At 37.4% G+C, this 21,502-nt stretch overlaps 8 protein-coding genes and 1 pseudogene across 11 annotated transcripts; 4 read left to right on the top strand and 5 right to left on the bottom strand.

The window, feature by feature from the left end:
- LOC104781013 (probable isoaspartyl peptidase/L-asparaginase 2) lies at positions 57–1,894 on the bottom strand. The gene is made up of 4 exons (XM_010505582.2): positions 1,658–1,894; positions 1,325–1,558; positions 1,115–1,201; positions 57–1,027 (listed from the first exon to the last, which is right to left on the bottom strand). The coding sequence occupies exons 1-4, from the start codon at positions 1,817–1,819 to the stop codon at positions 533–535; spliced, it is 978 nt and encodes a 325-aa protein (XP_010503884.1). The 5' UTR covers positions 1,820–1,894; the 3' UTR covers positions 57–532.
- On the top strand, positions 4,668–5,549 carry LOC104780986 (photosystem I reaction center subunit VI-1, chloroplastic). Its single transcript, XM_010505548.2, has 3 exons — positions 4,668–4,877; positions 4,982–5,108; positions 5,206–5,549. The coding sequence occupies exons 1-3, from the start codon at positions 4,747–4,749 to the stop codon at positions 5,383–5,385; spliced, it is 438 nt and encodes a 145-aa protein (XP_010503850.1). The 5' UTR covers positions 4,668–4,746; the 3' UTR covers positions 5,386–5,549.
- On the bottom strand, positions 5,500–8,041 carry LOC104780997 (rop guanine nucleotide exchange factor 13-like). Its single transcript, XM_019246611.1, has 6 exons — positions 7,762–8,041; positions 7,379–7,650; positions 7,225–7,299; positions 6,867–7,139; positions 6,420–6,749; positions 5,500–5,979 (listed from the first exon to the last, which is right to left on the bottom strand). The coding sequence occupies exons 1-6, from the start codon at positions 8,039–8,041 to the stop codon at positions 5,551–5,553; spliced, it is 1,659 nt and encodes a 552-aa protein (XP_019102156.1). The 3' UTR covers positions 5,500–5,550.
- LOC104780977 (dynein light chain 1, cytoplasmic-like) lies at positions 8,627–9,535 on the bottom strand. 3 transcript variants are annotated; one of them, XM_019240288.1, is made up of 4 exons: positions 9,471–9,535; positions 9,318–9,389; positions 9,041–9,220; positions 8,627–8,960 (listed from the first exon to the last, which is right to left on the bottom strand). In XM_019240288.1, the coding sequence occupies exons 3-4, from the start codon at positions 9,176–9,178 to the stop codon at positions 8,814–8,816; spliced, it is 285 nt and encodes a 94-aa protein (XP_019095833.1). In that variant the 5' UTR covers positions 9,179–9,220; positions 9,318–9,389; positions 9,471–9,535; the 3' UTR covers positions 8,627–8,813. The 3 variants fall into 3 exon arrangements, with proteins under 3 accessions (XP_019095833.1, XP_019095817.1, XP_010503838.1); XM_019240272.1 differs by lacking the exon at positions 9,471–9,535 and having other exon boundaries at positions 9,318–9,458; XM_010505536.1 differs by lacking the exons at positions 9,318–9,389; positions 9,471–9,535 and having other exon boundaries at positions 9,041–9,311.
- Positions 9,871–11,373, top strand: LOC104780968 (annotated as a pseudogene).
- Positions 11,840–13,613, top strand: LOC104780961. The gene is made up of 4 exons (XM_010505516.2): positions 11,840–12,257; positions 12,600–12,911; positions 12,993–13,178; positions 13,264–13,613. Exons 2-4 carry the CDS (start codon positions 12,609–12,611, stop codon positions 13,540–13,542), a joined length of 768 nt encoding a protein of 255 aa, XP_010503818.1. The 5' UTR covers positions 11,840–12,257; positions 12,600–12,608; the 3' UTR covers positions 13,543–13,613.
- Positions 13,746–16,789, top strand: LOC104780952 (protein disulfide isomerase-like 1-6). The gene is made up of 12 exons (XM_010505502.2): positions 13,746–14,372; positions 14,520–14,649; positions 14,745–14,913; positions 15,084–15,202; positions 15,312–15,392; positions 15,476–15,565; positions 15,664–15,738; positions 15,827–15,895; positions 15,984–16,064; positions 16,155–16,289; positions 16,392–16,445; positions 16,529–16,789. The coding sequence occupies exons 1-12, from the start codon at positions 13,855–13,857 to the stop codon at positions 16,622–16,624; spliced, it is 1,617 nt and encodes a 538-aa protein (XP_010503804.1). The 5' UTR covers positions 13,746–13,854; the 3' UTR covers positions 16,625–16,789.
- LOC104765443 (ras-related protein RABG3c) lies at positions 16,890–18,405 on the bottom strand. Its single transcript, XM_010505493.2, has 7 exons — positions 18,257–18,405; positions 18,126–18,152; positions 17,915–18,014; positions 17,601–17,747; positions 17,433–17,513; positions 17,207–17,352; positions 16,890–17,102 (listed from the first exon to the last, which is right to left on the bottom strand). The coding sequence occupies exons 1-7, from the start codon at positions 18,307–18,309 to the stop codon at positions 17,036–17,038; spliced, it is 621 nt and encodes a 206-aa protein (XP_010503795.1). The 5' UTR covers positions 18,310–18,405; the 3' UTR covers positions 16,890–17,035.
- Positions 18,523–21,496, bottom strand: LOC104780927 (ERAD-associated E3 ubiquitin-protein ligase HRD1A). 2 transcript variants are annotated; one of them, XM_010505473.1, is made up of 8 exons: positions 21,475–21,496; positions 20,753–21,314; positions 20,409–20,585; positions 20,090–20,239; positions 19,758–19,963; positions 19,472–19,634; positions 18,993–19,173; positions 18,523–18,903 (listed from the first exon to the last, which is right to left on the bottom strand). In XM_010505473.1, exons 2-8 carry the CDS (start codon positions 21,283–21,285, stop codon positions 18,796–18,798), a joined length of 1,518 nt encoding a protein of 505 aa, XP_010503775.1. In that variant the 5' UTR covers positions 21,286–21,314; positions 21,475–21,496; the 3' UTR covers positions 18,523–18,795. The 2 variants fall into 2 exon arrangements, with proteins under 2 accessions (XP_010503775.1, XP_010503782.1); XM_010505480.2 differs by having other exon boundaries at positions 19,472–19,631; positions 20,753–21,479.

Below are 21,502 nucleotides of genomic sequence, written 5' to 3'. Positions count from 1 at the left end.
AGTGCACTGAGCTATTGTGTGAGTCTGAGAGCGGTAATGTAGAAGAAGAAATACAATCATTTGGAAGATTGATCGAACTGATAGATGCTCAATACAATGGAGAGGAAGGTTCTAATAAGTGTAAGACCAAGACAGGTGTCCACGAAACAGATATATACATAGAGCAGGAAAGGGCAGTGCTTGCAACTTTCAGAGACTGTCTCCAGAAGTTCATCAAATCGATACTGGATTCATAAGAGGTAATAATAGTTGCATCTCATTTTGTTGATCCATCCATCCTCAAAGTCCAGGTACTACACTTATAGTTGAGAGCTGAATCATAATTAGCCATGAAGCTGAGACAGATAAACACAAACTAACAATTTTTAACCACAATAAACACAAATCAATATAGGAATGGAGATAATCAAATTAAATACCTAAATTTACTACTCCAGATTTTATTATAATGAATAACCAAATTAATAGAGCGATGACTGATTAAGAGCACACTAATCAAATACTAATACATTTTCTCGATCTAAAATATCTCTCACTCCCAAATAGCAACCTCCATGAATCCATCCTCCGTTGCACATCCCCTAAACATCCCATTGGAGTTAAAACCACAAACCACCTCTCCTTTATTCGACACAGCGATGAGTCCAGCGAACCCTTCGTCTAGTCGATGCTTGATAACATAATCAACCGCTTCTTGGAGGTTAAGTCCTTTGTACTCCATAACAGCCGACACATCACGAGCTAGCGTCGCTCTTATGATGGCTTCTCCTTCTCCGGTACATGACACACCACAGAGCTCAGACGCGTACGTCCCGGCTCCTATAAGCGGGGAGTCACCGATCCTTCCCATCATCTTGTTCATCAGACCACCTGTTGATGTCCCGGCTGCACACCGTCCTTCCCCGTCTACCACCACGCATCCGACTGTCTCCGGCGCGTAAATGCTGATCGGAAGACCGTTCATTTGGATAGGACTGTCTGTTGCAGCTGCACCGGCGCAACCCATGGGTGGAATCCGGTAATCAAACTGGTGAAAACAAAAAGTTAGTTAATGAAGAAACGTGCGATGAATAAATGAACGGTGAAAGATTTAGTCAATCCGATGGTTATATACCAAGATGGAGTTAGCTTCCTTGGCCAACTTGAGCATTCCTACGTTGTCGTCCGTGACGAAGTAATCGTTGTCCACAATTTCAACTCCCTTTTTCCAAAAAAAGAACCAATCAATCATGTCAGTATGTCACACTTAAAAGTTTAAACCGACTGGTTAGAAATAAAAAGAGATGGAGGGGAGGGGGGGGCAAAAGAGTAAATAAGAAGAAACCTGTTTACGGGCGAAATCCTCAGCGCCTGAGAAAGCAAGGTAAGAGTGGGGAGATTTGTCCATGACTAGACGAGCAAGAGATATTGGATTCTTCACGGTGGTTATCCCTGAAACGGCACCGCATCGTCTCTTCGTACCGTCCATTATACTAGCTTCCATCTCAACCGTTCCTTTCTCCGTCAAAGCAGATCCACGGCCTGAATTAAACAGAGGATCTGTCTCCAATTCTCTAATCTGTGTTCATCGTTACAAAAAAATAAAAAAGTTCAGCAAAACAACGTAGAAGAGTTAATGAAAAATAATAATTATGAGAGAAGAGAACGTGTAACGTACGACGAGCTCAACGACGTCAATGGCAGAGACATTAGAACGCAAAGCAACTATGCCGAGGTTAAGACAACGAGTCAAAAGCTGTTTGGCCTCTTCTTGTCTCTCAGCCGGAAGATTAGGATCGACTCCAGCACCACCGTGTACTGCGATTGCCCACCCACCCATAATTATTATGTCTATCCCTATCTCTCTCTCTCTTTATTAATGAAGATATGTGTCTCACAAGTTTAAAACCGAGAATGATGGGAGAAACGTAGAGTCGCATTAGGTCATTTATATAGGCCTTTTACGAGAGCAAGCAGGAACCCACATTTTTGTTTCGTTTTTTTATTATTAATTCACGTCTTTTTTTTTTTTTTTTAATTAATAATTACTGTACACCCCAACCTGATTTTTATTTTTTATCCTTATTTCATTGTTTCTTTTTTGTTACTGAAAAAGGAAAATATCTTCCTTATATATATTTTTGTTTCCTTTTCAGTTAATTTGTCAAACAATTCTTCTCTTTTCAAATTAACCACTTTAAATCAATTTGGGATTTATTTTAAACATTTTTTTTTCTTTTGAATTGATATATCTATTTAGTATTTACCAATTTAATTGCGATTGTTAACATTATGTTTTTTCTACTATGCTGATATCTTAAACTATACAAAGAAGTCTCCTTCGGAACTTGCAGCTGTTATGTTGAACTCCACGTCAGGTCTATACCATGCATGAAGGGAGCGATAACTATTGGTTGTTAACTTGTTATCCATTTTTTTCTATTATATTCTTCCGTTTTTCTCACAGTTGTCTTATTATACCATGCAGAACATGGAGGAGTGTTTTTAACCTTTTTATTATATGATCAAATGTGTTTTTGAGATAAAATAACTGTTTTCTCACAACTTGTCAAATAAAGAAATTAAAACTCCAAGTTGGAATGCAATTTCTCTTCCGTATGTTTTTATCGTTAATTGTGTGCTAATCGCGTCAATACTCATAGCTCAATATTATGTGTAAAGTTTATCTTCTCGATTACAATATTTGGGTCCAACTCGACAGGTATATCACACAAAATTCCTATTTTTATTATTAATCTTACGTAATTGTATGCATCATATATTTCCACATATCAGATGTATATCGATATATATACATCGAAACAAGTCATCTTTTTTGCGTCAGATACGCACCAAAACATTTCCTCATATAGTCATATGCATCGAATCTATACAAGACTTTTCTTTTGTAAACATAATGTTTATAAAATATAAATAACTGATCCAAAAAGATTAGACAAATGTCGACAAGTTGATTGGTGTATACTAGTAGTGGTATATAAAATCATTCCCAAGTCCCAACGCAATTCGATTCGAGTTTCCTATAGGTGAAGTTGTGAAAGTAGTTGTGTGGCACGCACTTGCTAGTAATTAGCAGAATCCTATGCATTATGCATTAGCAATATTAGTTATTTACCGCAGGATTTGTGTCTAAACCCATATGTTTATTTATTGTTGGCTAGTCACATCTCTCTTGTCCCTCTCCCCACAAGTTGAAATCTCCGAGATTTTCTCTCCATGTGTGGAAAAAGACAGAGCCTAGTGACTTTGGTTTGTGGATTCCAATAGATTCCATCACGTGACAAATTAACACCATTTAGAAAGACGTCTATTCTCTTTAGTGCCTCTCCCATCTCTAGGGGTCAATGAGATCCCTCTCCCCAACTCTCGTGGAATCTTGTCCTCTCAACAATGTTTTGATGACCCCACTTTTGTCTTCGTGTATACGAGCTTAACAAAATGAATTTTGGTTCTCTCCTATCAATTACTCATTCCGTTTCAAAATATAGGATGTTTTAGTGAAAACACACATATTAAAAAATAGTTACTTTTAAAAAGTTCAACCAATCATAAACAAATCTACATAATATAAAATATAAATTTAATCTAAAAATTACATAAAAAATTGGAAACATCCTATATTATGAAACAAAATATTTCTCTAAAAATCATATATTATGAAACGGAGAGAGTACTTTTTATAGAAAAATATTTTCGAATACCTAAAAAGTATTAGTCCAAGAAACACGAGACTAATTGCAATAACAAATGTTAATTTTACTTCATCTCTTTCTTTAATAGAGCTATAATTTATAAGTTTTTAGCCCTTTGTTAAAAAATGGTTTGTGAAAGATCTTTTTGTATGATTCATTTAAAATATCTCTGAAACGGTGCAAAACAGACAAATCGATTATAATATAACTAAGTGATCTTTATTAATACGAAAAAAAAAAACAAAACAAAATAAACATAAAGAAGTATTAGATCAAACTGGATGCCAGGAAAAAATTGTAGTATTAGATAATGATCGATACTAGTCTGTCTGTGCAATAATATTCTTAAGATATATCTGAATTTGTTTGACAAAAAAGATATATCTGAATTTAAAACAGAAACAAGTTAAACCACACTTGAATGCAATATATCATATGTGGTGTTTAAAGACACAGCACGCCGCAATTTTATACATGCTAAATGATGAATTATGTTTATAGATGGCAGAACAGAACCACCCACGATCGCTGCTTTTCCGTCTCTCCATTCATAACAGATACCACCAATAGAAGCCAAACATGACACCTTGAGGTTATCTAGCTATGTTTTTCTTTTCTTCGTGTGTGGTAAAAGTTACTAAGAAGTAAGATCATAGGCCAAATAAAAGTGGTGAGTCAAGAAATCTATGAAAAATCAAATAAGACCTATATAAAGGTTGTTCAGAGAACTTGTGACCGGCTGGTTGTTTCGTATATCTAAAAAACTTTGGGGCTTTTTTTACAAAATAAACACAAAGAAGGAGCCCCAAAAAAAAAAAAAAAAAAAACTCAAAAGACTTGCGTTTCCGACGTGTAACTTGTTTTTAGTTTAGAACCTCACAGGAGAGATAGGCTTATCTTACTAGATTCCACGTGGCATTTTCCAACTGGCGTAAGTAAATATTCGAGAAGGAAATCTCTAAGAAGACGAAGATCAAAATCCACTCATCTTGACGATCAAAGGCTATCTCTCTTAACCAAATTCACAACAAAGAAAGAATAGTGATCGAAGCTCATGGCGTCTCTTGCAACTGTCGCCGCAGTGAAACCATCAGCCGCCGTAAAGGGCCTTGGCGGTAGCTCACTCGCTGGAGCTAAGCTCTCCGTCAAGCCTTCCCGCCTGAGTTTCAAACCTAAATCCATCCGGTAATCAAAAACTCTTTATGCTACTAAAACCACACTTCCATAGTTCATAATTAATTTGCATATAGTTTCAATTAGCTTGAGCTAGGTTCTTCATTTTGTAATAGGGCTAATGGTGTAGTGGCTAAGTATGGAGACAAAAGTGTCTACTTTGACTTAGAAGATTTGGGTAACACAACAGGTCAATGGGACTTATACGGCTCTGATGCTCCTTCTCCTTACAACCCTCTTCAGGTTTATTTCATCTCTTACCACAAATTTTTTAACGTTTAATACTTCAATCAAACAGTATTGTGTGACAAGATTCTCTATCTTCTTTGCTTACTCGTAGAGCAAGTTCTTTGAGACTTTCGCTGCTCCATTCACAAAGAGAGGATTGCTCCTCAAGTTTTTGATCATTGGAGGAGGCTCTTTGCTTACTTACGTCAGCGCTAACTCCACCGGAGATGTTCTTCCCATCAAGAGAGGTCCTCAGGAGAAGCCTAAGCTTGGTCCTCGCGGCAAGCTCTAATTTATTTATATTCTTGTTTTCTTTCTCTTCCTCCTCCTAAAAACTCACAACATTTCTCAATACTGCAAACCCTTTTAAAATGATTTTGTGTATATTCTGTTTCTCTCTTACATTTGAAATGTTTTCTCTTCCCCTAGTTTTACAAAACGAACTCTTTTTATTCATTCAAGAGTATCGCCCCGCCCCTGGACTTCTTGTGTTTCCAAGAGATTCAAGATAAATAGCTGTCTTCTTGTTGTTAGCCATGATCATGCTTGACACTCTGGTCAACAGTTTCTTGCCTGAATCTTTTAATGGTGCGTCGCTCTTTTCTTTCTTCATTGGTTCATTAGTTTCGATATTCCATTGCATTACCTGAGACAGTGAGATCGTAGGCTTCTGCTTCTTCGGTCTCTCCTCTAAAAGACAAAAGTTTTGTGCTTCTTCCTTCTTTGGACTCTCTGTTTCCTTCACTATATATCTCTTACAAACCGCGGGTTCAGGTTCTTGCGTTAGCTGATCAGCTTCAAGAACATCTTCTATTCTTGACCTTACCGTGTGCGCCAAGCTCTCTAGAACTCTCGAGTAACTCTCCAATATAGCTAATCCTATATCCTGCAAAAAAACCAAATTAAAGATTTATCTTAAAACAGAACACAAACAATTATATGTGTAATGTGATTTGGTATAGATTACTTTGTTGAATTGAATCTTGCTGATGTCAAGTGTGGATTGAGAGGTCCCTGGGAATTCTTGTTTGATAAGTTGCAAGATGGTTTCTGCTCTTTCTTCTAACTGTTGTCTCTTCTCCATACTTAAATTTGTACTCCATATTGGAGACGACGACTTGTTATCTTTCTGCACTATCTTTCTCTTCCATATCACACCCGAAGCTTCGAATTTGTTCTTTAAATCAAGAATCTTGTGCTCTGATGATAAATCCATTTCAAGAAGGAACTGCTCTGCATCAAACATGTCTAATGTTATCATTTTGTAGATCATGTCTCCAAGACTAGCTTTCCCATTCTGAAGTAACAAAAAATAAAAANGATTACTTTGTTGAATTGAATCTTGCTGATGTCAAGTGTGGATTGAGAGGTCCCTGGGAATTCTTGTTTGATAAGTTGCAAGATGGTTTCTGCTCTTTCTTCTAACTGTTGTCTCTTCTCCATACTTAAATTTGTACTCCATATTGGAGACGACGACTTGTTATCTTTCTGCACTATCTTTCTCTTCCATATCACACCCGAAGCTTCGAATTTGTTCTTTAAATCAAGAATCTTGTGCTCTGATGATAAATCCATTTCAAGAAGGAACTGCTCTGCATCAAACATGTCTAATGTTATCATTTTGTAGATCATGTCCCCAAGACTAGCTTTCCCATTCTGCAGTAAAGCAAAAAATAAGACATCAATAAGGATACCAAATCAAAAAGGAACCAACGGCGATGATTCTTGATGTGTCGATAGGTCTAAGGGTTTAGGGGGGTATAGAGTCAATACCTTAGGAAGTGAGTCAATGTAGCTCTCAGGGATCTCCATTTCAGATAGAGCTTCAGCGTTTATGGCCATTGCGAATTTTAGCACTTGGCTCACACATTCTTTCTGACTCAGTAGAAACCTTTGTGACGTTTCAGATAAGCCTTTAGTTGGAACTTTCACGATAGGGAGCCACCATTTATCGTCACTCCTGGTCGAGTTACTGTTTTCAGATTCCGGAGAATCGGTTGTGAGATAATAGAACTCATCTTGATCTTTAAATTTATCAAGACAATCCTGCATAATTTGTGACATTTCACAACCTTTAATCTTTTTGATGCAAAACGCAAAGAGGCAATTTAAAGTATGTGTTTTAACTTACAATGAGCATTGCATCGAGTTTCTTAAGAGTAGGAATGTTGGAGACAAGATCTGTTCTCTGTTTTGTAGTCATTACCTATAAAAGGAAAGATTAAGAATTCAGACACACAGACACATAAACTATAATTAGAAGGGGGACATATATTTTCAGAAACCTCCATGGAAGATCCATTCTCGTTAGTCTGGTGTGATGGAGAGAATTCAACTATATGATCAGTAACAGAGAGAAGCCATCCGATTTCTCTTCCCCACAGCTCTTTTCTATCCTCAGATATTGGCTCTAAACGTCGTAGCTCTCCAAACGCAGAAGCTGAAAGATTTGTGATTGCGTTTGATAATGCCAAAGCTGACGAGACACCTTTGCTTCCTCCTGACATGTCTTCTCCTAAAAGCAGTTTCGCAAACTTTTCTTGCATCTGCTCCTTTTCTGTGTAATGCAAAATAACAATGACTTGAATTAGCTTGCGGCCCACGAAACCTTATTTAGTAATGAAACATAGACATAAGCATTAATACAAATGTTTTTGTCTTCTCTTGCCTGAATCTTTCTGTAATTTTTCGTCAGTTTCGTCACGCGTCTGAGGTAGCTCATCCTTAGCCAGAGGCAGTCGAAGCGGTAACACCGTCAGTACGCTTGAGGCAGCCGTTTTCTTGAAAACGGTGGCATCTTCAATGTCTGGATCTTCAATTCTCATGGCGGAATCTGAGTTCCATCTCTTGAAATGCCTTGAAGATGAGCTCTTCTCCTTCACGTTCTCTAAATCTAACAATCTCGACTTGTAGCCATCTTGTTCTTTATCACCACCGGCTCTCACCATTTCCATGATTTTCTTAAATCTAACGAGAGATTCTCTGCCTTTTGATCTCTCTATTTTTTCCTCTTGAAACAAATAGGAGTTTTTAGGCGGGAGAGACATTAAGAAAGAACAAAAGAAGAAGTAACAACAAAGCTGTTTTTGATGTGATTTACATAGGAATTAGAAGAAACAAACTTGTTAAAACTCATGAACGAAACCGTATGGTAATAATAATATTAGAGGGAGCAAGCATGGCAAATCCAGAATAGCTTTTCTTGTGAGATTGACTTCTGTTGATGCCTCGTTATATTACTAACTAACTAACCGATTTGTTGTCCCTCTCGATTTGATTTCTCATTTACAGTTTTATAAACCAATTTAGGATTAAAGTTTTCATTTTTCACTTTACTATTTATAAACTGTAACCACGTAAGTATTTATGCACTTTTTGCATTTGAAGTTTTACTGAGATATCTATTTCGATTTTTTTTGCTTTATATGCTACATTATAGTTTTTCTAATTCTACTTTTAAATGATTTGATATGCCACACCGAGGTAGTACTTTTTTTTGTTTTGTTTTTAATTTATAGGTATATTTCTCTTAATTAGTCCGAAAAGCCATTGAATTATCTGAATGGAACCACTCATATAATCCCCAAAATGATACAACATCTCACAATTTTATTGGAAACTAGATCTATTTACAAAAGGGAAAACAGAAATAAAGAACAGCTTCCTACACAAACAAAGCTACTTAACATGGATGTGAGTTACTGATATAGAAACGAAAGACTAAAGAGTGGTGGCGCCTTTGAAGATGAGGAAGTTGAGAGTTCCCAAATGAAAATAGATGAAAGTCCCTTTAGAATGTGTGAAGAAGCACCCAAAATTGGTTCCCACCACACATTGCCATCCACTTCCATATCTCTCATCAAACTCCTGATGATTTTGAAAAAAAGTTAACACCAATTAAGTTTTATATTAGCCAGAGAAGAACAAAAGCTACTAAACTAATGAACCTTCTTGATGTGAGCAGCGATGGATGTACAGTCAAAGACATCAAAAAGATCTAGAGATTGAGAAGCAATCCTCATTGCTTGCATTTGCATCTTCACTGGCATGTCTGTCTCTTCCACCTTGGCTTTCCCTTCCAACATATTTTCTAACTATATATCCCAACTCAAAAAGACTCAAGATTTCTATAAATCAAAAAACAAGAACTGATTCCTTTTTTGAAGATAAGTGACATAAGTCGTAAGGAGAAGATAAAATGAAACGTATATCAGTATATGTCACCTTTTAATTTGGACAGGTTCTAGGGTGACAATCTGATCACATGTTCTGTCTCTTGTCGTATTCTCTTTATTCCTGAGTTTAAGGAAATACGTTAGATAAGAAGATTTTTTCTTCTTCTATTAGGTCACAGTTTTAAAGAGAGAAAATACTAACTGTGAAAACCATAAATATAGATGATCGGCTCTGTTCTGATTTTGATAATTGCGACAAGAGCAATACGAAAATAAGGACGTGTGTGTGTGATGATGATTGATGAGTCATCAGAGTTGTGGGGAATGATGTGTCTGACGTGTGTCCACGTTGTTTTCAGACCTCTGATTTTGAAAGGATAACGATGGAGAGGCTCATGTGTATCCCCATCATATCAATTCTCTTCTGATTTTGGGAGTTACTCTGAAACTTGCATGTGATCATCATATTAATGCGTCACTCTGTTTCGTTTCTTGTTAAATGGGCCGACAAAACTAAGGCCCAACCTTTAAGTCGGCGTAAATCATACAAAATTTTCTGTTTTTAATTATCAAACGAAACCTATAAATCGTTTAAAAAAAAAGAAAAAAAAAAAAGGCATCTGCCGAATATGGATTGGACCGTGATTTCGAGATTTGGGGCTGAACATCACGAGACGTTATGCCGTGCGGTGAAAGATTACTGGCGTCGACTGGATGAATCCGATGTATGTGTAATCCTTTCTTTCTTTTTTTGGAATTTTTATTTAATTTTAGGATTTGTTTGTTGGAGTTGAAGATATTCTTCCTTAGGTTGTCACACAGAATTAACCCTAGAGCTGTTCTGTTGCTACGTGATTTTTTTTTTTTTCCCCTAATTAGCGTTTCGATATCGAGGGAATCAAAGCACTACCAGGGGCCATTCCAATGATACCCTACGACTGTCAACGGGATCTTCTTGATCCATTGGTCAAGCGTTATGCTAGTGCGGGGCTTCATCGTTATATGTTGGAGGTAATTAAGAAGAACTTGTCTCCCCCATCATATTCATATCCATCTCTTCTTGCTTGGTGTGTTGATATATCAACTTCCAGCAGCATGCTTGTCGTATATATATATATATATATATATATATGATCACATTCAACTTCTTCTTATTTCCCAGGGGACAAACTTCAAGCTCGAGGCCGTTACGAAATTCAACAAGTTGCAGAATTTTGTGTCCCCTTACTACATCACTTTGCTTGCACAAGATTCAGTTAGCGGTTCGCATCAAACTTTTCAGGTTCTAGTTGATGAAAAAGGTGTCGGCAGGTTGGACATGGTCGTTGAAATTGCTAGACCTAAAGGTAAAAACATCAATTGTTCGCTTTTCACTACAAAAAAAAATCTCACTCTTGCTGATTAATATTGTTGCTTGTTGCATATATATATATATATATATATAGGTGTGACCACTAAGGAACCAATCATATCTAGTATTTCAGTGGGTGATGAATTTCCTCAGTGGCCGGATTCTTTCAGTGATTCAAAACGATTTTACGTGGTGAAGGAATCGGAGTTGCAAAACAATGATTGGATTTATCTGTATTTGGAACTTGTACTCTGTGCAATTGAGAGGGTCGGAATCTCAGATAGCGTTCTGTCCAAGCTGAGGATTGTGAAAGCGGTGATAGAAACCAATTAAGGAAGATATGCTGCCGCCAAATGAGAGACTAAACGCCAAAACTGCAGTGGTCTACATAACTTTTAAGGGCATGGCCAAGGCTCAGGTTGCTGGTGAGCATGATGAACGTAAAGCTATTGTTAGAAGAATCTTTAATGAGGATACAGGACGATTGTCTCTCACGGGTCGCTTGATTGGAGAAAATCCATACATAGACATTAACCCTGTTACTTTTTTTCAACTCTCCCGCGCTTACAGACGCTGTGCGTCGTGCTCCGCTGCCGCCGTATATGCGTTAACCTTAATAGTTTGATGGCAAGAGATTTGTTTTCAAATATGGATCAGATAAATTAATCAGTTTTTTAATGTGTTTCGCCGAAGTATGTGGAGATCTGTCGGATGATCATATTTTCTATGTTGTTTCATAAATTAACAACCTGAATACAAGAGAAAAAAAAAATCTAAAATATTATTTTGGTTTTGCTTTTGGCAGAGTCTATAGAAGTAGAGATGAGCACAATCAAATTTAATACACCTTATAACTCATAAACAATACAAACTTATGGATTAAGGATTCTTTTGTAGGTACAAAGTAGCCTGTCCAATTTGACAATTTAACTTCTTTCATATTAGAGAGCTTTTGTTTTTATAAAGACACCTTAAAGTTAAAATCAACTAGTACTGTACAACCTTAGTTCCATCAATCATTCCACTAATCAAAAGTTAAAAAAACCAACGGTGATGCCAATGTAGAAGAAGCATCTAACAAATCATAGCTAGACAAGTAAGCTCACTCCACCGATACTCATTTACTCACTCACTCCCAAAACCCCAAAACCTAAGCCAATAAATAGGTCTAGATTCAATCTCGGTATGCCTCAACCACAAGACACCCATTAGGCCATTACTTCACTTTTTTTTTCCCCTTCTCATTCCCTGTTCTTTTTACCAACTCTGAAGAATGACACTCCTAAATTAGAAGATCTCTATCTCTATCAACGGCCAGTATCTCACTTCTCCAGCTACTGATCATTTTCTCGTCACAAAAAAAAAAACTCTCTTGTTAGGTTCTGTCTTATTCCCCACGTCAAAAATGTCTTTAAACTAACCACATTCTCTGTTCTGATTAGAAAGCCTCAAATCCTCTGCTATATTTCCAAATCATCTCTCAGTTTTTTGAGTGTTATATACGTATATATTAGGTCGAGTAATTAGTAAAAGCAGCACGATGCTTTCCACGAAGTCGGAATCGGACGTAACAAGCCTCGCGGCTTCGTCGTCGTCACTATCACGATCTTCAAAGCCGGTCACGTGACTCTTGTTGGAGTAAGCTTGAAATTAAAGAAGATTCTAGATCAAATTAGAGTTATGGAAATTGGAGATTATATTTAGGAGTTATCTAAATATAATAATAAAAGGAAGTATAGGAAATAAGAAGTTTTCTTTAAAGATTAGTAAGTTTGTTTAGGAGTTTTTATATATAAGGAGATGCTAGGTTGTAGCATAATTTATGAATTGAGAGATATTGAGATTGTGAGAGCTTAAGTTTTTGAGTTATTTTTTAAGTTTTTAAGTTTTTAAGTTTCTTAAGCTAAATAAAGAGAGCTATTCTTTATATTTGAGTTATATATATTTTGATTCTAGAACTCTTCCACCTCCGTCATACAGCCTAATCGGATGGACTCGCCCACACATGATTCTTCCTCCTTGGGACGTCACTCTCGTAAATCATCGGCGAGTAGATTCTCCGGGTTGTTCCGATCATCGTCTTCAGGTAGAAAAAGCGTCAGGAAATGCATGTCTAACGAGAAAGAATGTATTATACTTGAAGAAGGCTCGTACGATGAAATGGACGACGTGACGTCTATAAGAAAGTGTCAAGCACTACTTGCTGTTTTCGCTTTGGTGGTTCTCTTCACCTTCTTATGCTTCATCTCATGGGGAGCTAGTATACCTTACAAGGCTCAAATCTCTGTAAAGGTAATAATTTATAATTTATTAGAATTAAATTTATGAATTCGAAATTTGTGGTTAGTGATTGATAGAAAGCTAGTGATGCAGACGTTCGAACTACACAACTTTTATGTTGGTGACGGATCAGATTTCAGTGGAGTACGTACCACAATGCTTACTATAAATGGAACACTAAGACTTAGTATTTACAATCCTGCTCCAGTATTTGGTGTTCATGTCAGTTCCACTCCAATCAATCTCTTCTTCTATGAACTCCCTATTGCCACTGGTCAGGTAATTTTATTTTTTTACTAGTTTGGGTTTGGATTTTGCTTTTGGATACATATAATTTGGTATGACACATATTGTCTTTTAGCAGTTGGAAGAATATTATCAACGTAAAAAGAACAGAAGAATGGAATCAGTGGTTATAGAAGGGAGAAGAGTTCCATCATATGGCGCTGGAGCAAGCCTAGAGGCCACGGAGAGAGGTGGAAAGATTCCGGTGAAGCTGAAGTTTGAAGTTCAGTCTAGAAGTGATGTGGTTGGCAAACTGGTCAGGATTTGGCACACGAAGCGAATCTCATGCACATTTGTCATCGATGTTGCTAGTAATAAGCCCATACATTTCAATGAGCGTTCTTGCCACTATACATAATTGCAACACCTATTGAATTAATGCGAGTGATATGTGTAATATTTGTTTTGGTTATTGGTATTTCATATTTACTGTTTACTTTTTTTATTGGGGTCAAATTTACTGTTTACTATTTACTGGTCAATATTCAAAACAAAGATTTGTTTGATTAGTATTTAATACTCCCAAAAAAGATTAATCTTTAATTAAATTACTTATTAAGCTCCCGCCGTGAATCATGGTGAGATTTACACTTCAGAAACACTCCCTTCGTATCAGAACGATCACTTCTTCGTCGACTTTTCAAAATCCGACGAGTACCCAGAAACAATCATGTCGATGAAACCAAAACCCAATTCCAAATTTTCAAACTTGTTCACTTTTCTGGTACTTCTCAGTTTCTTAATCGTCGTGGTCCGTTGCTCTGATGTCGCCGTCGAAGGTAACGAAGCCGGATCCGAGGGAGATTTAGACGATTTGGAGCAGCTTTTAGCGGTGGATGAACAATTGCAGGAAGAGAGACCGGAGCAACAATCTGAAGCGGAGACGGTGAGTAAGGCGCAGAGGATCGTTGTGGAACTCAACGGAGACAACACGAAGAGGTTGATCGATGGGAATGAGTATGTGATGGTTCTAGGTTACGCTCCGTGGTGTGCTAGGAGTGCGGAGTTAATGCCGCGATTTGCGGAAGCGGCGACGGGTTTGAAAGAGTTTGGTAGTTCTGTTTTGATGGCTAAGATCGACGGTGAGAGGTATTCGAAAGTGGCGTCGCAGCTTGAGATTAAAGGTTTCCCAACGCTTCTTCTGTTTGTTAATGGGTCATCTCAGCCTTACACTGGTGGATTTAACTCGTAAGTTCTTTTAATTGATTACGAGAGCTTTGAGCTTCTAATTTAGGGGGTTTTAGTGTAATCTGCGTCTGATGATAGGGACTAAGCATAGTCTGAGTGGTAATGGATTTGGTTGTGATTTGTTTGTTGGTCTTGTGTTGTGTTCAGAGAGGAGATAGTGATTTGGGTGCAGAAGAAGACTGGTGTGCGTACTATTAAACTTGATACAGTTGATAAAGCTTCAGGATTTATGAAGAAGCATCATACTTTCATTCTCGGACTATTCGAAAACTCTGAGGTACAGAATTCAGATTGTGATCCTTGGATAGATTCATTTGTTTAGACTAAGACTGGTTTTATGTAATGTAAATTTTGGATACGTTTTTTCCTTAGGCTTCTTCTGGATGTGATGAATTTGTAAAAGCTGCGTCATTAGACAATGAAATTCAGTTCGTAGAAACAAGTAGTAGTGATGTCGCCAAGCTTCTCTTCCCTGAACTTAAAACCAACAATGTGTTTGTTGGATTGGTCAAAACTGAGGCTGAGAGGTACACTGCATACGGTAAGCTCCCTGATGTTATAATGTCTTTCCCCCTTATTTACAGCTTAAGATCAGTTATAAGTTTGAAATGCTGCTTTTTTTTGTCAAAATTATTATGGCGTATGCAAAGCTTACTCTATTGTGTGGTATATTATTTTCCAAATTACGAGTCTTATGCACTGATCATGCAGATGGACCTTGCCAAGCCGAGAAGATTTTGGAATTTCTGAACAGTAATAAATTCCCGTTGGTAACAAAACTGACTGAATCCAACACCGTTCGTGTTTACTCCAGTCCAGTCAAGCTTCAGGTGAGAAGTTTACACTTAACTTGTATCCGATGTTAGTTTTCATTCTATCTCTATTGGTTGTTATGTTAATTTTTCACTTACACTGTTGTGGTATCATATTCTTGATTAGGTTATGGTCTTTTCGAAGACTGATGACTTTGAAAATCTTGCTCAGTCTCTAGAAGATATTGCAAGAAAGTTCATATCAAAGGTATTTTCTTATACCAAATCACTTAAAGGCCAAATGGACTGAGTAAACCCTCTCTTGTATTTATTGGTATGCTATGGTTGCAGCTTATGTTGATATATATTGACATATCAAATGAAAATCTCGCAATGCCATTCTTGACCTTATTTGGGATAGAAGATGCAAAGAAAACGATTGTAAGTTGTCTGAATAAGCTCATACTTGTAGGCTATGCATTTCTTGATTTACTGATAAAGCTACAAACCACAGTGATTAATATCAAGTTCTTTAACAGGTTGCTGCATTCGATAACAACAACCTGAAATCCAAGTTTTTGCTCGAGTCAGATCCATCCCCTAGCAATATAGAAGTACAAACTTCTTCAAAACTGATTGTTTTACCTTCATAGACATTTGCAAAACTCATTGATGTGATGTATATTGAATTTTGCAATGCAGGAATTTTGTTCAGGACTTGCGCATGGAACTGTTTCACCTTACTATAAGTCAGAGCCAATTCCAGAGAATGTGAGTCTGAATAACACATTTTCTTCTATATGTTATTATTATAAGGATAACAATAACGTGGCTAAACGATGGTTCTTCACATCTGCAGCAAAATTCAAGTGTAGTGGCTGTGGTCGGCAGGACTTTTGATGAACTGGTCTTGAAGAGCCAAGAGAATGTTATTCTAGAGGTCTGTAAATAGAGCCCTTCTTCTGAACGAAATTCTTGTTAAAGTAAATTATGAAAATGGATGTAACATTGAGTATGATCATGGAGACAGGTACACACACCATGGTGTGTTAACTGTGAGGCTCTGAGTAAACAAGTTGAGAAGTTGTCGAAACACTTTAAAGGGTTTGAGAATCTTGTGTTTGCAAGGATAGACGCTTCTGCCAACGAGCATCCTAAGCTAGAGGTAGAAAAGAATCGCAAACTGATAAGAGATACAGATCCCTCTCGTGTGATTATAATTGGATGATATCTATGATCATGATGGTGTGTGTGATGGTTGATGCAGGTTGATGATTATCCGACAATCTTGCTTTACAAAACCGGTGAAAAGGAGAATCCGGTAAAACTATTTTGATTTCTTCAGTTCTTTTTTTCTTTTTCCCTCCAGGAAGCTTTTCCTCTTACACCTTTTGTATTGCACAGTTAAAGCTGTCGACGAAATCCAGCGCGAAGGAAATGGCTGTTTTTATCAACGGAGAGTTGAAACCAAAGGATCATTCTACTAAAGATGAGTTATAGAGTGCATCTGGAATCTGATCTAGGGATCAATATAATAGTTTGTTGAAACCAGAAAAAGAAATGTAATGGAGCTTTTGAGGAAAGTAACACAGAATGACATAGAATGAAAGATAGATATTACAATGCTACTGTAGTTATAGCGAAGTTGAGAAAATTTGATCTTTTTCCTCGCATTTATACTTACATTAATGACATCTTGCAAAATTTGCCACAACCTGAAGAGAGATTAAAAATGAAACGTGACCAAAAATTCCATACAGGAAAAAAGGTAAGGAGCCCAATTCGTTTCAATTGCAGAAAGAAACAAAGGTGCTTATGCTAATTGATACACATCAGGATAATGCCAAAGAAACAAAAAAGCTCACTCTTTAAAACACAAGTTCTTTCTAATAAACCTTGCAACAAAGTTGGTTAGCATTCACAGCCAGTTGATCTCTGTTGCCGAGCCCCAGCTACATCAATGGTGTCAGGAAGGTACCTGCGAGGCATTAAAACAAAGAAACCGAGAAAAGTTCAAAGAAAAACTCAATTTGATGGGAGTTGAGATGATGTAAGTGTTTTAGCTAAAGTGTTAGGACTTACACTTCGTCTTCAGGTTCATTCTTGAGAGCATTTTTGGCAATGCATTCGAAAGCTGCATCGACATTGAATCTTTCTTTGGCTGAAGTCTCGAAGTACGGAATGTTTCCCTTGGATGCACACCAAGCCTTTGCTTTTTTCTCAGAAACCTGAAAGATGAGGTATCTCTATCTTAGCATAAATTTGTCAAAACTCTTACGTCACTTAAGAGAGAAGGATCTAAATTTACCACTCGGCTCTTTCCACCGTCAACATCTGTCTTATTCCCCAACACAACAAACGGGAAGTTATCAGGATCCGAAGGACTAGCCTAAACACACTCAATAAAAACCAAATTAATTCACTGATATGATAGAAAAGAATATGATACAGTATGTATGAGGATGTTGTTTGTAACCTGGATCAAGAACTCTTCCCTCCAGTTGTTAAGATTGTCAAAAGATTTCATAACATTGACATCATTCACAAGAACACAACAGTCCGCTCCTCGGTAGAAAGCAACACCCAGACTTTGAAACCTTTCTTGCCCAGCAGTATCCCAAATCTATACATGGGAGAACACTGAAACACTCATCTTCTTCTTTTGATTAGAACTTAGGGATAACTCTTTCTCAAACATAAAAACTAACAAACCAAGAAACTACACTATGAGCAACAAACCTAATTAATCACATATATATAGTATTAGAGAAACACAGTCAGTTAAATTACCTGCAAAGTGAACAACCTGTCATCGATTTGGACCTCTTTGGTCAAGAAATCAGCTCCAATGGTAGCTTTATACTGATTACTAAATTTCCGATTCACAAACCTAACAAAAGAAGATAAAAAAAACAACAGGTCCTCCTAATTGAATAAAACGAATCACATAACAAGTTAAAAATCTCAGATCCTGAGGAGAGGAGTATAATAGAATATATACTGATTCATCAAAGACGTCTTCCCAACCCTGAGCGAGCAAAACGTATGTAATAATCAAAATGTGTCTCCATCAATGAGCATCAAAACCAAAATCTAGAGAGAATAGACAAAATAGAATTTAAAAAAATTTACCCACTGTCTCCGAGAATAATAACCTTGAGAAGCACTCGCCGCCGAGAAGCCATTGATGCTTTGAGACAAGTAAAGGTTAGATTTTTTAGAGAAAGTGGTTTTGTTGGTTCTTCTTCTCCGAGGGTAAAGGCAGGTAGAGAGGCGATTTACGAAAGTATTATTGGCTTAAATAGTTACAGAGCCAGCCAATAACAGCCACTACCAATCATTTCACCTTTTTATTTTAACCCGTGGATATTACATATACTGTTTAAGATAATGGCAAATTACAATTGGAACATTTAAGATTAGAGAGGGATGCAAACGCAAGAACTGAATAACAACAATTGTTTATGATTCAGTCTGTTCATATTTATTTAGTCTCAAGCTTCTAATTTCTATGACAATGAATTTTAAAACATGTACACTTTTTTTTGGGAGAATCATGCTTTTTCTTTTCTTTTACTCTCTCTATGGGAAGAACCACCATGCTTTCTCTTTTCTCTATCTGCTCTGCCTCAGTTACATTACCTGAGTCTTGCTTGTTTGTTTCACTGGATTTACTCTTCTGCATCCGCAACCGACTTTCCTTTGTTATCTGGTTCGCTTGTAAGCTCGGTGGATTCCGGTTTCCTCTTCTCCAGGAAATGAAGTCGGTTTCGCAAAATCTACACCAGAACGTTACTGATATGATTATACACCATCTACTAGAAGCTATACTCGAGTTTCACATTACACTGAAGTGGGGACGACATACCTCGAGGTGGGTCTCCAGAGATTTTCTCATTTCTTCCAGCTTAGTCTCTGACATATTTGCATAGGCTTGAGAGTTCTCACCAGGAAGGCTGTGTTGAGGAAGTGGAGACGGGGTAAAGGATGAAGGCTGAGTTCGATGTGGTTCAGTTGACACTTGCTCTGTACCAGGAATACCCGGCGACCTTAACACAAAAGGGAACAACAATATTTGTCAGTTTATCCCTCTACCACATTGAAAGGAGTTAAATGAGAAGATAGCAAAAAGCTAAAATAGCTGCAGAACATGAATCCCCAGTTATATGAAGATCACATCTAGATGTATCCTTTGATTTTCTTCAAATCCTAAAGCTTCTAAAGAATTTTAGTTCGATGTTGTCCTATTTAGACCATGCAGTCAATATCCTACGGAACCTAACATTTAAATAACCTTACGAGTTCTACACTCGAGACCAAGCATAAAGTCAACAGATCAATACGTACCATGCTACTGTCTTTGCAGATGGGTAAACCATTGATTTCCCGTACATGGAGGCTGCAGAAGCAGCTGCTTGAAGTCTGGCGTGGTGCCTGCTCAAATTATCATTGGAAACGCCAGCAGAAGAACTTGTTTCAGATCCCTGGTTACCTGAGCTTGACGTACCTGCTTCGATGTACACAAAAACTAAACTCAGACAATGTTTCAAGTTCCAATATCAAGATTCTCAAAAGCCAAAAAATAGTGTGTGTCGGTTTTATAGCAAATTTGCATGTGCAGCAATAAGCTTACCCTGTTGGGAACCTTGGTGTAATCCACGTTGGCCTGCGGCTGCAGATGTGGCATTCTCAGGAGGTACAACAAGTGCTCTGCAAGTAGGACAAGTCTGCTGTCGCTCCAACCATGATCGAAGACAATGCACATGGAAGAGATGCCCGCATATTAGTTTCTTCGCATTTGTCATCTCTTCACGGCATATGATACATGTAGCATCACTTCTGCATATTAGAAAAATGAAGGACCAATGACATAAGAAGCCATCCAAAAAATGCAGAAGCCCAAATTCAGAATTATGCCTACTTTTAAGTGGAATCATAAGAAAGAATGTGATATCTGAAACTTACGCAACAAGTTCTTCAGGAGTTGCATCAGGAAACCTGTCGTTCATATTGGACGTGATTTTACGATAACGAAGGTAATCGGAAACACGAATCTGGAAGTTCCTGAAGGTTTCATAGAGCTCCCGTAACAAGTGTAAAGGCACACCATAGTTCCTAAACAGACAATAAGAATATTAGTAAGTCCAACAACAAAGAGTCATCTACCAAATCTGTCTAAGCATCTTTGATTCAAGATGTTTCATTCTGCACTATAGATTCCTGAATATAATATAACTCGAACAATAAGAGAACAATATACAGTAATTGGATGGAAAAAACTTACATGAATATGACAAAGAAGAAGCAGATATACATGGACAAGTGAAGCAGGTCGCGAATAAGCTCCAGATAGAAAGTATAAACTGGTTTCTTCTCCCATTGACCATCCATGATCATATCAGTGACATAGAAAACATACTTCACAAAAATAGCAACAGTTGTTGTCGCCAGGATCATATACCTGCAACAGAAACTCATCATCAGCTACATAATACCACAAGTACAAGTGTCTTCGGTCATACTAAAGATCAGAGAGGGAACACTAGCACTAGAAAATATATTACACCAGTCTTCTTGAAGCTCAAACAGAAACATACATTACAATGAAAAGCAGCAAAAGCAACTTACTCGAATGAGAAGAAGAGAGAAACGGAAGCCTGGCGAGTCTGAATCAAGTGACGAACAGAACTGTACATAAAGAGACTATCGACAAGAAGAAGGAAACCCATAAAAGAGACAATACGAACATGAGAGAGCTTAGAAACAGAAGGAGTAGTCTCAATGAATTCAACTCTTTTCTGAGCAAGCCAATGTAAAGCCTTGATCAAAAGAAGAGTCACAACCAAAGGAAGAAACCCACTAGAAAAGTCCTGTCGAAAGATAGTAATAGCAAAGAGAATCTCCATAAGCTCTCTCCAAGCTTGCTCATTCAGCCTCTCGACTTCTGCTTCCCTAAGTGATCCCAAGAAGACAAATTTGACCAAATGCCAGAGACTAAGCATAAGAACCAAACACATGTTGAGAAGCAACACCAAACTGATCTTTGAGGTTGATAAATAAACCGTAGCTGGATAAAACTGGCCTCTACTGCTGAAGGCATGATATATTACAGCCAGAGTCGCTATAAAACTAAGGCCTGCGTATGTTCTTAGTCGTATCATCTTCTTCTTCAACAATTTCAAAGATAGATCTGTGAAAAAATTATAACTTAGGAAGTAAGGAGCGGATTCAAATCCAACGCACAAGCGAATCAAGCGAAGAGATCAAATAAGAAGAAGCAAATTTGAATTGATCCAATCACTAATTGAGAAGAATTGTAAAAACTCGATCTCCGCATAGAAAATATTAACCTGCAGCGAATTTGGGGGGGGGGGGGGG

The sequence above is a fragment of the Camelina sativa genome, chromosome 1 (genome assembly GCF_000633955.1).
Source record: "Camelina sativa cultivar DH55 chromosome 1, Cs, whole genome shotgun sequence".
NCBI lineage: Eukaryota > Viridiplantae > Streptophyta > Magnoliopsida > Brassicales > Brassicaceae > Camelina > Camelina sativa.
Note: the sequence above shows the minus strand (reverse complement) of the source record. Positions and strands in the feature narration are given on the sequence as shown.

Bases quoted from the DNA above. Each gene is read 5' to 3' on its own strand.
- LOC104780977 (XM_019240288.1), bottom strand. From the start codon at position 9,178: ATGTTGGAAGGGAAAGCCAAGGTGGAAGAGACAGACATGCCAGTGAAG. The intron at 8,961-9,040 runs GTTCATTAGTTT...CAAAATCATCAG, and splicing joins TCGCTGCTCACATCAAGAAG to GAGTTTGATGAGAGATATGG.
- LOC104765443 (XM_010505493.2), bottom strand. From the start codon at position 18,309: ATGGCTTCTCGGCGGCGAGTGCTTCTCAAGGTTATTATTCTCGGAGAC. The intron at 18,015-18,125 runs GTATATATTCTA...TTCTTTTGTTAG, and splicing joins AAGACGTCTTTGATGAATCA to GTTTGTGAATCGGAAATTTA. The intron at 17,103-17,206 runs GTAAGTCCTAAC...AATGCCTCGCAG, and splicing joins AATGAACCTGAAGACGAAGT to GTACCTTCCTGACACCATTG.
- LOC104780986 (XM_010505548.2), top strand. From the start codon at position 4,747: ATGGCGTCTCTTGCAACTGTCGCCGCAGTGAAACCATCAGCCGCCGTA. The intron at 4,878-4,981 runs GTAATCAAAAAC...ATTTTGTAATAG, and splicing joins TTCAAACCTAAATCCATCCG to GGCTAATGGTGTAGTGGCTA. The intron at 5,109-5,205 runs GTTTATTTCATC...GCTTACTCGTAG, and splicing joins CTCCTTACAACCCTCTTCAG to AGCAAGTTCTTTGAGACTTT.
- LOC104780997 (XM_019246611.1), bottom strand. From the start codon at position 8,041: ATGGTGAGAGCCGGTGGTGATAAAGAACAAGATGGCTACAAGTCGAGA. The intron at 7,140-7,224 runs GTAAGTTAAAAC...CAAATTATGCAG, and splicing joins AACTCGATGCAATGCTCATT to GATTGTCTTGATAAATTTAA. The intron at 6,750-6,866 runs GTATTGACTCTA...GCTTTACTGCAG, and splicing joins ACATTGACTCACTTCCTAAG to AATGGGAAAGCTAGTCTTGG.
- LOC104780927 (XM_010505473.1), bottom strand. From the start codon at position 21,285: ATGATACGACTAAGAACATACGCAGGCCTTAGTTTTATAGCGACTCTG. The intron at 20,586-20,752 runs GTAAGTTGCTTT...TTTCTGTTGCAG, and splicing joins TCTCTCTTCTTCTCATTCGA to GTATATGATCCTGGCGACAA. The intron at 19,635-19,757 runs GTAAGCTTATTG...TGTACATCGAAG, and splicing joins ACACCAAGGTTCCCAACAGG to CAGGTACGTCAAGCTCAGGT.
- LOC104780961 (XM_010505516.2), top strand. From the start codon at position 12,609: ATGGACTCGCCCACACATGATTCTTCCTCCTTGGGACGTCACTCTCGT. The intron at 12,912-12,992 runs GTAATAATTTAT...CTAGTGATGCAG, and splicing joins AGGCTCAAATCTCTGTAAAG to ACGTTCGAACTACACAACTT. The intron at 13,179-13,263 runs GTAATTTTATTT...GTCTTTTAGCAG, and splicing joins TCCCTATTGCCACTGGTCAG to TTGGAAGAATATTATCAACG.
- LOC104780952 (XM_010505502.2), top strand. From the start codon at position 13,855: ATGTCGATGAAACCAAAACCCAATTCCAAATTTTCAAACTTGTTCACT. The intron at 14,650-14,744 runs GTACAGAATTCA...TTTTTTCCTTAG, and splicing joins GACTATTCGAAAACTCTGAG to GCTTCTTCTGGATGTGATGA. The intron at 16,446-16,528 runs GTAAAACTATTT...TGTATTGCACAG, and splicing joins CCGGTGAAAAGGAGAATCCG to TTAAAGCTGTCGACGAAATC.
- LOC104781013 (XM_010505582.2), bottom strand. From the start codon at position 1,819: ATGGGTGGGTGGGCAATCGCAGTACACGGTGGTGCTGGAGTCGATCCT. The intron at 1,559-1,657 runs GTACGTTACACG...CGATGAACACAG, and splicing joins TTGACGTCGTTGAGCTCGTC to ATTAGAGAATTGGAGACAGA. The intron at 1,028-1,114 runs GTATATAACCAT...TGTTTTCACCAG, and splicing joins AGGAAGCTAACTCCATCTTG to TTTGATTACCGGATTCCACC.